Source organism: Spermophilus citellus (assembly GCF_964194105.1).
Source record: "Spermophilus citellus genome assembly, chromosome: 3".
Taxonomy (NCBI): Eukaryota; Metazoa; Chordata; class Mammalia; order Rodentia; family Sciuridae; genus Spermophilus; species Spermophilus citellus.
Window position 1 is genome coordinate 206,557,734 of NC_138184.1, and position 12,475 is coordinate 206,570,208.

At 37.5% G+C, this 12,475-nt stretch overlaps 1 protein-coding gene across 8 annotated transcripts in view; it reads left to right on the forward strand.

Moving 5' to 3' along the window:
- Positions 1-12,475, forward strand: part of ABCB4 (ATP binding cassette subfamily B member 4) — a 108,875-nt gene that overhangs the window by 67,242 nt on the left and 29,158 nt on the right. For all 8 annotated transcript variants that reach the window (XM_081287874.1, XM_081287871.1, XM_081287875.1 and 5 more), the window contains 3 exons: positions 770-973; positions 4,926-5,026; positions 6,851-6,991. In XM_081287874.1, the coding sequence (XP_081144000.1) occupies positions 770-973; positions 4,926-5,026; positions 6,851-6,991 (446 nt within the window). The remainder of the gene's footprint in view (positions 1-769; positions 974-4,925; positions 5,027-6,850; positions 6,992-12,475) is intronic.

Here is a 12,475-nt window from a genome sequence, read left to right on the forward strand (position 1 = left end):
TAGGCTCATTCCCTTTGGTCATAGATTGACCACCAGTAGCAGTCTTAGAGCTATGGTCTTCCTTATTCTCATGCAGGGAAAGAGTGAACAACTGTCTCAACCTCCAAATAAAAGTCCTCCCTTTAAACCTGATTTGAACTAATTTGGGTCACATGTCCAGCCCTGAAACAATAACTGTCTTCAGGGGAAGGCTATGCCCTGACTGGCTTAGGTCCTGCCATGGAAGCAGAGGAGGGCTACTCTAAAGTTTGCTGTTGCCACACAACAGAAGAGAGGAGAAAATGTATGCCAGTGAGTCCCCTGCACTGGTGACAAGTGGCCCTCGTTTTCTGAGTGGTACACTAATTTGATCTTATATTTGCTCTGTGATAGACAGTCACTTAGAATATGTGTGCTTTGTAAACATGGTCTCTGGAGGTGTGTTAATTTCTGTCATTCACATTTGAAGCAAATGGCCTTTAAAATTACTAGAGTATATTGGGGTCGGCTTCCTCTTTGAATGGTGCCTTTGTGAGAAAGTTCATGTGTCCCCACTACCCATCCACAGCAGAGTGGTAGATAACTTGGTGCTATAATGTTGGTCACATGGGAAAAGAGGAACATGCTAGAGGATAACAAAGCTGACCTGTAGAGCATCGTGAGTTAAGCACAGGTGTTTGGGATTATTGGAGAAAAAGAGGGAATGTTAGTGCAGGCACAAAACCCATGCACCATGCTGACCATGGACTTGGAACTTCACCTACAGTGTTCTATTCCTCTTCTCTTCCAGGCCACGGGAACCAGGCTGGCTTTAATTGCACAGAATACAGCTAACCTCGGAACTGGTATCATCATATCATTTATCTATGGTTGGCAATTAACCCTTTTGCTGCTATCAGTTGTTCCAATTATTGCTCTCTCAGGAATTGTTGAAATGAAAATGTTGGCTGGAAATGCCAAAAGGGATAAAAAAGAACTGGAAACTGCTGGAAAGGTGGGTTAAATCAGGTTTCAATTAGTGAAACTATTGTTTTTATACATTCCATTTGAATTATTACAATACACATATTTTAATGTTTGTGCTCACTAAAACTAGTCATTTTAAACAATTTATGAAATATTTTACCTACTAACAATGCCTAGAACTCGAAAATGAGATTATTATAAATCTTTTAGCTTGTAGAAAGCACTTAACATGTGGGTTATTATAAAGAACTGAATTTTCAAAATGCATTTCATTTTTACTTCAAGTACCCCTGATGAACCCAGGGGTATGTAATGACTGAGTTACATCCCCATGCTGGTTTTGAATTTGTGATCCTACCTCAGCTTCCTGATCTGCTGGAATTACAGGCATGTGCCACCACACCTGGCCTGACGCCATTCTTAGAACAAATGTCACCCTGTTTTACAGAAAAAGAGACTTTAAAGCAGTGAACAGAAGGGAATTGTTGAAAGTCAGACATTCTGCTGTGCTTAGGAGACAATTGTTTGTCCTTCTTGGCTGTGATTTCTATCTTTAAGGCTGGAAGCCACCAGGTGGCAGTAATGCCTCAGGTTTGTGGTTCTAACTAGTGGGGGCAATTGGGCTAATATTACTTGAGCCTTACTGTGTGCCAATTACTGTCCTATTTATATGCACCAACTCATTCCACCTCCCTATGAAGCAGGTGAGGATAATAACATGTTTTTTTTAAAAATGTGGAGCCTGAGTTTCAAGCAGAAGTTAGAGGCATGGGAGTAGGGGTGTAGCTCAGTGGTAGAGTGCTTGCCTAGCATGTGCAAGGCCTGGATTTGATTCCCAGTGCAGGGGGTGGAAAAGAGGTGGAGCTGGGATTCAAGTTTAGTTTTCAAGGTTTTGGGATTTTTTTGTTTTTGTTTTGGTACTGGGGATTTAACCCAGGGGCGCTTAACCACTGAGCTATATCCACAGCCTTTTTTATATTTTATTTAGAGACAGGGTCTCGTTGAGTTGCTTAGGGCCCACTAAATTGCTGAGGCTGGATTTGAACTCGAAATCCTCCTGCCTTAGCCTCCTGCTGGGATTACAGGTGTGCACCACTGTGCCTGGCCTAGTTTCCAAGTTTTCTCTCTAGTCTCTTTATAGTTGATTGAATGGGTCTAAATCTACAAGTAAACACTTATTTGCCCAGACCTGCATTTAAATGCTCAAATGTAGATGACAATCATAAATATTTTTACTCTTATGGATGTAAATATTATCTTTTATTGAAACATTAGGAGGTAAAACAGATGATGAATATAAATTGTAATAGTTTCTAAGCACCACACTTAAAACCCTCTCACAAACATTACTGCAGCCTGACCTTTTCTACAGTTATGTGAGGTGGGATACTGTCTGTATCTCCACCTTACAGGGAAGAAAGCCTCCAGGGTTGCAAGTCTTGGGCCACATGTGAGGCATTAAGGTGAGTAGAATTAGAACCAAACATGTTCTGACTAAACCAATTAGGTCCCATTAACCTTTCCCCACCGTGACCTGGCACCAGGGCAACTCCATGCAGCGTCGGTATCATCTCAAGGTTTCAGCCAGAGCACTTCCATTTGCACGTTCTGTCCTTTCCTGGAGTTTCTGGAACAGTGTGTGATTCCTGTGTGTGAATCCCTAAGTGTTCCAAATTCTTGAAGATCCTCTTGGTGGTTCTGTGGGTGTTTCAAGGCATTACTTTCTTCACTTCCATGTGTCACAACTAACTGCTAAAAAAAAATACCCTATAGTTTTGTTCCCTCCCGCACCATCCCTGATTGTTCCCACATTTCAGAAGGGAACATTATCAGAATGAAAATAACCTTTCCTTAGACAAATTACAGAAAAAGAACACATCTTGAGTCTAGTTAACATAATAGTCTTTAACTGTTAAACATGGTAATACTGAAAATTGCTAAAATTTTGGCAGGAGTAAGTCACGTAGAAATAAGCAGAATTAAGCAGTATTGCAAACAGAACAAAACAAAATACCTTGGGTTCGTAGTCTCGGCTTAGTTGTTCAGTGTATGGTGCTGGAGAAGATCCCCAACTCTTCTGACCCATACTCTCTAACTTAGTGAAATGAGAAATTGTGTCAGATATTGGCCAAGTTCCTTCTTGAAACTTATTTTATGGATCCAGGAATGAATAACTCAGACTGACCAGTCTAATTTTTTAGTAGCTATTTTAACCTCACAGGTAAAAATGTACAATGAGAGATTGAGTTGCTGGTAATTAACATTTAAAGTTTTCAATCATAGTTCAATATTGTTTTCTTAGCCAACTGTTAACTGGCAGAATGGGGGTTAGACATTTATAGAACACCCCTGCCATCACTCTTTGTTCAGAAAGAAGTGCACTGATTTACCTGGGGTGCAGATTAATTTCAATTCTCCAAAAAGGTCTTGGTAATGAAGGTATGGATTGCTGGGTGATGAGAAAATGGTGGGCCTGCCTATGTGTAACTTGATAGTCTCAAAGAGATTTGAAGTGCAACTAGGCACAGCCTACTAATTGATTTCCCCAGCCTTGTTCCTCCTAACTCTATTTAGTGAAAACAGCCTCAACTTTTTATAAGTGTCTTGATCCAGACCTAGTTGCTGAGATTAGAAGGCCTGCTATACCAGAGCTAGTTCACAAGCAGTTAATCCTTGACCAGAAAGTCCAGTTTTGAGTATAAAGTTGTTCACAACTGCTTTCTCTTTATGTAAATTACAAAGTAGGAGCAACACAGTATGGAGGCTAAGAACATAGACTTGGCAGAACATGGCCTGGTAGGCAATCCTTGTGCTCCTACTTATTTACTCCAGAGGTTTGAGCAAATGGGAACCTTCTCTGTACCCCAGTTCCCTAATTTTAAATGTAGGAATAATATGTACCCTACAGGGTTGTTGGGAGGCTAAATGAGATCATGCCAATCCATGAAGCAGTGTTCTGGCTATTACTACCTGTTAGATCTTTCATTTATAATATACAGCTATTCAGCCCAAAGTCTTTGATATCTTGCTTTTATTTGGTTATAGAATCACAACTGAGAGAAGTCTTAAAGCTGATAAGACAAAATGTAAAATTAAGATCTTATGCTTCCTGGGCTGATGGTTTGGGCAACTCAACTGCAGAACTGATTTAGACTCAGTAGTTAAATCACAGACCACGTTCATTAAGGGTGATTTGCCTGTAAGAATCAGAAAACTGATCTTGCTGGTTTGTGTAGAAAACGGTTTGGTATAGAAACCCCAAAGTGCAGGAAGTATAGACAGATGATATGAACTGGCTCTTTGAACCACAAGTTCTGTTGTCTGAGTCTTTCCACACACTGTTCCTCTAAAGTGCTCTATATTCAGACCAGCTTCCTACATCCACATGGTGACATTTCCCTCTGGCACCACAGTTCAGGTACTTGCCTCTTGGTCCAGGGAACCAGATCTGATTGACCCAGATCAGTCAAGTGTCCTTGGTTTAATTAGGGATTTAAAGCAAGGTCAAGTTGTTCACAAAGGTGACGCCTCCCCTCTTGTGGGTAGACGGCTTCTCCAAGGAGAGAAAATGACTGGCATCTCCAGTGAACGTTTAGAAACCACAGCCTAATCCTCTCTTCAAGAACTCGACATGGTGAAGAAAGAAAAGGGGTTGTAGCCGAGGTCAGTCACGTATCTACTCTCTGGCAGGACTAGGAACAGATCCAGGCCTCTGGTGCCCAGGCCATTGTCTCTTCCGTGAGCTGTTGGCCTCCCTGAGCATACAAAGACTTACCTACTATACTTAATATGACCAGAAGTACCAGTTTCATCCTAAAACTGGTATTGAAGAACACTTTCTGCCTTTTGCTTTTAACTGAAGGAATCTAAAACCCTTCAACTGAACCGTCAGGATACTTTTGACAGAGCCCTGAGCCTTATATTTTTAATTATTTTAGAAATTAAATTGTCTCTTCTAATGAAAGTCTGTTCTGTTACAGATTGCAACAGAGGCAATAGAAAATATTAGGACAGTTGTATCCTTGACCCAAGAAAGAAAATTTGAAGCAATGTATGTCGAAAAATTGTGTGGGCCTTACAGGTAATGAACAAAACATTACTAAGAACCCAGTGCTTTCCCAAGGCTGAATCAGTGTTCCCAAAAGATAATTAAAAGTCTGCTGCTTCAAACAATGACCATAAGATGACCTTAGGATTTTTGTGTGTGTGTGTGTGTGTGTGTGTGTGTGTGTGTGTGTGTTTTGCTGGGGATTGAACCCAGGAGTGCTCAGCCCTTTTAATTTTTTGAGACACAGTCTCAATAAGTTGCCAAAGCTGGTCTCAAACTTCTGCTACTCCTGCCTCAGTCTTCTGAGTTGCTGGGATTGCAGGTATGAGTCACTGCATCTGGCTTAGAATTAGATGTTTATACCTCTTATAAAAACAGTAAGATTATGTCTCTAAGAGTGAAAAGGTACAGAGAATTGCATAACAGCTCAGTCATTTGTGTAGGCTACATAAATAACCCATGTAGATGATTCAGGATGAACATTCTCTTAAGGAATTGCTCAAACCTTTATTTTCTTTGGAGTGGGTAAACTGATCCAAAGATGAAATTTGTTATTTGGTGTATTTCAGAGAAAGGTATGCCATTTGTTCTCTGATGAGGACCCAATCCAACCTACACTGAAGACAAAGACCCACAACTAATTTCACTAGCTTACAGCTGAACAATTTTCAAAAAGCTGCCAGTTGGTCTGTGTGGTACTTGTCTCCACTGTGACCTGATTTTATAAATGAATATGTTGTCACACTGACAAAACTGAACACAACTTAGATTACAACTTTGTAGTCTGAAACAATTTTCGGACTACAGTTAGTGTGAACACTTGCAAATTTAAAAAGGATTCTTGAAATTTAAAAAGGATCCTTGAAATTTAAAAAGGATCCTTGAAATTTAAAAAGGATCCTTGAAATTCTTGATTAGTTCCATTTCTTCAGTTATGTATAGTTTGTATAATACTATAAAAGAATATGCAGTTACATTTTTCTATCCATTCAATGTTGGACATATGTATGTATGCTCCATTACCTATGACCCTACCATTTATTTTGAACTTCAAAGAATTAAGGAGGAAAACAAGCTGAAGCAAGTTATGAATTTGTTTATAATTAAAGATTCAATAACCTTGCAAATTGTTCAGTCATGTGAAATGTTGCAACAACATGCTCACTGCACTTATGTTATACTGTCCAAATCAGGAACACTGTGGGTTTGAGAGTAAATAAATTAAGATCCCTTTGGAGGTTTTGGAAGCCTAAAGTATAGCATGAAGTCTAATTAGAAATAGTGAAAAAGAAATTATATATGAGGTTGGCAGGATCTATTTGCAGGAAGGACTTTGGGTGTGTGTCTGTATGAACTTCAAACACACAACTTTTATGGATCTGAGACATCAATTTCAACATAAGAGATGACAGCTAGATACAGGAGACCAGATAACAATATTAAAGAAATCACCATCAGATGATTCAAACTTTAGTTCTGTATTTGACATTCTGGGCATTTTTGACACAACTATGTTTACATTTTTGACACAACTATGTTTATTCATTTACATATGTGTAATAATAGCAGTAGTGACTATCATTTGATCAACCACTGTGAGCTAGGCACTACAAAAGACATTTATATTGTTTTACTGAATTTAGTTCTGAAACCATTTACTCATTATAGCTATTATATCCACTGTACAAATAAGATTTGTATATTGAAACATTTACCAAACTCCTATAACCAAAGGTAGAATTTAAGCCCCAGTTAGTTGATTCTTGAAGCTGTGTTCTTTCTACTATACAATACTAAGAAAGTCTGAATAGATGGCTATGAATATACTAATTATGCATATACTTACTTGCCTTTCAGGAATTCAGTGAGGAAGGCACATATCTATGGAATCACTTTTAGTATCTCACAAGCATTTATGTATTTTTCCTATGCTGGTTGCTTTCGATTTGGTGCTTATCTCATTGTGAATGGACATATGCGCTTCAGAGATGTTATTCTGTGAGTAGCTTTAAAAATATTAAGATGATTCTATACTAACCCTATGATAAAGTTCCAATAGGTTTATGCAAATATTTGTAGTAAGAAAAAAAATCCCATTTGTCCAAAGATGACATCAGGGAGTTAAATTTACCGGAGTTTTCACCCTGGCAGGCACAGAAGTCTGATCTTGTCAACACTCCAAGTGCAGTTTCATCATCCCAGTGGACTGAAATTAATCAAGCTTGTGAAAATGATCATAAAGCATAATTTTGGTTATATGTGGAACCCCAGTCAGGAGGGCAGCAGTTTTCTCATTGCAGAATTTAGGCAGAAAGAAAATATAACTAGAAAGTCGCCGATGACCATGGACTGAAAATAGAGGGTTAATTAGCTTGCTGTTTATCTGCAACCAAAGCAAGGCCTGGAGCATGGGATGGGAATGCTTGAGTGAAGTCCAGCAAAGCCAGGTTCTTCCTAACCATGCCTGGGCTCTGCCAACATTTTTCTCTTAGCCCCTGCCTTTCCCTTGGTTCCAAGGCTAACCAAATTGTTTCTGATTGCCACATTCTTCTTTTTATAAAATGCCGAGTACATCTGGTTAGATTACACTTTGTACTTGAAAGAATAAAACCACTCCTTTATGATCATTAGGCACATTTCCACTCTGATGGGATGATTTTAAAGCAATTGTGAATAACCTTTTTTTGAAATAAGTTCAAGACAAAATGAAAATATTTAAGAAAGAGCTCTTCTTTTGTTTCATCCAAAATTAAAATAAAGCATGGAAAAAATATATACCTAATCTTTGTATCAATCAAGATCCTGGCAGGAGACAAAATGGTAGCTTAAATGGGGTAATTAAGGAGTTCCATGAAGAATCTGTTAACAGAGGTGTGAGAAGTGTGAAGGTACATAGTACCCAGGAGTAACCAGTTAGAAATTGCTGCCACCACAAGCCCTAAAGGACAAGAGGAGGTAAAGACCATAACATTCTCTTAAGCATGGAGCTCTTCCTCCGTCTTTGGTGGAGGGACAGCCGTCATTCAAGCAATCCTTACAAGAAAGGAACCAAAGAAACAAAGAGCACAGCCTCATTCCTTCAGCACTCCCATTCCCTGCTAGTGCCTTTCCTTGTCTGCCTTATCAGGTCCAGAGGACAAGAAAACCTTTTGATACAGTTCAGCCTCCCAGGGCCAGGAGTAGATTGGTACAAGGTGGTGGCAAAGGGTAGAAAATGAAAACTGATTTTGGAGAGACAAAGGGAATATCAGCTGAGAATGACATCTGAGAGTATAGCTTTTATTGTTTAGAAATACATCACTGAAAAAAAATGGTTGCTTTTTTTTTAATCATTGAAATGTTAAATTCTTGGTAATTGGAATACAGCTTTTAATTTTTCATGTTAAAACTAGATAATAGCTTGTGTAGAGAAAGTAGGCAGCCATATGTGGGTTGTTTATCACTTTATAATAGTGATTATAATAATAAGTTTTATAATAAGTTAATATTTGGGGGACTGGGGTTGTGGCTTAGCGGTAGAGTGCTCACCTAGCATGCATGAGGCACTGGGTTTGATCCTCAGCATCACATAAAATATAATAAAGATATTAAAAAATAAGTTAATATTTGGTAACTAACCTTATCATCAAGGGAGAGCCTTAGTACACCCCCATTCATACCTCCAATATTTTGAATTTAGAAATTATGGAGATAAAAACTTAAACAACAAACAAACCAAAATAATGACACCCCAACCTCTCTTCTGGGAACTCTTGTATCAGAAGTAAATTGCTTTGTGGAGATGTAAATCAGGATCTTTAGCCCTTCCTAAAACTTGTCATATTCAATATATATATATTCCTTAAAGAGCATATAATTGGTCCTTCAGTTGAGAACAACTATCTTTTGAGGGTAATTATTTTAATTACAGAAGAAAAGCTACTTCTGGTAAAGGCTTACTTCCCACAAAAAATGCTTTAAAAATTTTATTTAATACATATTGTACATATTAATAGAGTTCACTGTGATATTTCCATGAATGTATATAGTGTGCATCGATCAATTCCAAGTGAACTTTTTTCTCCTTCTCCTTTCCACCATCCCAATTTCTAGTAGTCACTATTCTACTTTCAGGTCGACTTTTTTTTTTTTTTTTAATCTTCCACATATGAGATACATGTGGTACTTGTCTTTCTTCATGTGACTTATTTTACTTACCATAATATTCTCCATTTCCATAAACATTGCTGTGAATGGCAGGATTTCATTATGGTTTATGACACTGAATAACACTCCATTGTGTATATGTACCACATTTTCTTTATCTATTTATCTGTTGATGGGCACTGAGGCTGTTGGATAGGGTAAATACAGGTGCAATAAACAAGGGCACTCGAGTGTCTCTTGGATATGCTGGTCTCACCTCCTTTGTATGTTTACACAGGAAAAAAATAGCTGGTTCATATGGTAGATCTATTTTGAGTAACCTCTATATATTGGTATATTGGCTGCAATAATTTACATTCCTATCAACAGTATATGAGTTCCTTTTTCTCTATATCCTTGCTAGCATTTGGGTTTTTTGTTCGTTAATAATAGCCACTCTAACTGGGTGAAATGGAATATCTTGTAGTTTTGACTTGCATTCCCTGATAGTTGATGATATTGAACATTTTTTCACGTTTGGTTATTTTAATTTCTTCTTTGTAGAAGTGTCTTCAGGTCATTTTTCAATTTTAAAAAGTAGATTACTATTTGTTTGTTTGTTTGTTGTTTTAGTTTTTGAGTTCTTTTTTTATTCTGGACATTAATCCTCCATCAGATGAACACTTGGCAAGTGTTTTCTCCCTTTCTGTAGATTCTCTCTTCACTGTTGTTTCCTTCATTGTACAGAGTGTTTGTCAATTTTTGCTTTAGTTTCCTGTGCTCTTTCCTATCTAGAAAACCATTGCCTGTATCAGGGTGTTGAAGTGTCTCCTCTGTTTTCTCCTAGCAGTTTCAGAGTTTCAGGTCTAACATTTAGGCCATTGATGGATGGACTGGGAGTTGACTTTTGTACAGAGTGAGAGAAGGGGATCAAGTTTCAGTCTTTTGCATGTGGAGATCCAGTTTTCCCTGCACCATATGTTGAAGGTGCTGTCCTTTCTCCAGTGTATTTTTTGGTGTCTTTGTTGAGATGCAGTTGGCTTTGGATGTGTGTTGATTTCTGGGATCACGATTCTTTTCCCCTGATTTATGTGTTTGTGTTTATTACAATACAACGCTTCTGTTACTAAGGCTCAGTAGAATGTCTTCAATTAGTTGTTATGTTGCCTCCAGCTTGATTCTTTTTGACCCAAATTGCTTTGGCTATTCTGAGTCTTTTGTGCTGCTATATGAATTTTAGAATTGTTTTTGCTGGTTCTGTGAAGAATGCCATTGGTATTTTGATGGAAATTACATTGAATCTTTAGATCTTTTTGAGCTGCTTGGACATTTTAACAATATTGATTTTTATAATCCATGAACTTGAAGGCTCTTTTTCTTTTATTTTATTTACACTTTTTATAATGAAAGCTTTGTAGTTACACATAGTAGTTGGGTTCATCCCAACAAACCTGTGCATGCATGGAAATCTATTTCAGTTCATGATACCCCACTTTTCCCTCACCTCCCCTATTCTCCTTCCTCTACTAGACTTCCTTTCATTCATCTGTTTATCTATATTTGATTAGTTCCTTTTACTTCTTCATAAAGGTGAAATTCCTTGTGGTATACTTATATATGCACATAACATGATTTTTAAAGAAATCATTCTGCATTGCCTCCCCTTTCCTATCCCTCTGCTCTGAGATCTATCCATTTTTTGTGTGAATCTTCTTCAATTTTGTTCATCAGTGTTTTTGTTGTAGAGAGTAGGAATAAACTTTCTTGGTCTAGTTTATTCCTAGATATTTTATTTTTATAGCTACTGTGAAAAGGATTGTTTTCATTATTCTTTCTCAGTGTATTAATTAATGGTGTATAGAAAGCTATTGATTTTGTGTGTTTGTGTGTGTGTGTGTGTGTGTGGTGCTAGGAATTGAAATCAGGGACTATATGCGTGCTAGAAAAGACTTCTACCAATAGGCCTGACAAGTTACTGACTTTTGTACATTGATTTTTGTATCCTGCTAGTATACTTAATTATTTATCAGTATAGTACTTATGGTGGAGACTTTAGGTTTTTCTATGTATAGAATCATATCATCTGCATACAAGGATAATTTTACTTCCTCCCTCTTTATTTGTATGCCTATTTCTTTCTCTTGTCTAATTGCTCTGGCTAAAGCTTCTAGTACTATACTGAATAAGTGCAGTGAGAGGCCCGGTGTAGTGGTGCATGCCTTTAATATCAGCAGCTTGGGAATCTGAGGCTGAGGGCTCAAGAGTTCAAAGCCAGCCTCAGCAACTTAGTGAGGCGCTAAGCAACTCAGTGAGACCCTGTCTCTAAATAAAATATAAAAAAGGGCTGGGATGTGGCTCAGTGGTTGAGTGCTGCTGAGTTCAATCCCTGGTACAAAAAAAGCAGTGAGAGTGGACACACATGTCTTGTTTCTTCTCTTTGAGGAAGTACTTTCAGCCTTTCCCCATTCAGTATCATGTTGGTTGTGCTGTGCTTTCATCATATATATAGCCTTTATTGTATTGAGGAATGATCCTTCTATACCTAATGTGTTCAAGTATATTATCATGAAGCAACACTGAATTTTATCAAATACATTTTCTGGATCTATTGAGATAACCAAATGACTTTTATCCTTCATACAGTTGATGAGATATATTATGTTGAACTATCCTTGCTTCACTAGGGTGAAACAAGTTTGATCATGGGGTACAGTCTTTTTGATATGTTGTTGAATTTCATTTGCTAGTATTTTGTTGAGAGTTTTTACATGTATGTTCACTAGGGATATTGATCTATAAGGTGTGTGTGTTTGTATGTGTGTGTGTTGTGTCCATGTCAGGTTTTAGTAACAAGGTAATGCTAGCTTCATAGAATGAGTTTGGAAGAGTTCCATCCCTTTTAAGCCCATGAAATAATTTGAGAAGAGTTGGTGTAACTTCTTTAAAAGTTGGATGTTTAATAGCAAAGCCATCTAGCCCTGAACTTTTCTTTGTTGAGAGACTTTCTATTCCTAATTCAATCTCATTACTTGTTATTGGTCTATTCAGGTTTATGTCCTCTTCGTTCAGTTTTGATAGAACCATACATATCCAGAAATTTTCCATTTCTTTTAGGTTTTCCAATTTGTTAGCATGTAGTTTTTCATAATAATCCTTTGTATTTCTGTGGTATCAGTGGAAATATCTGTTTCTTAGGCCCTTTTTTTAAATTCTTGGTTAGTCTAGCTAAAGTTTCATCCATTTGCTTATCATTTCAAAGAACCAACTCTTTGTTTCAGTGATTTTTTTCAGTCTCTGTCTCATTTATTTCTGCTTTGATCTTTCTTTCCTTTTACTAATTTGGGTTTGATTTGTTCT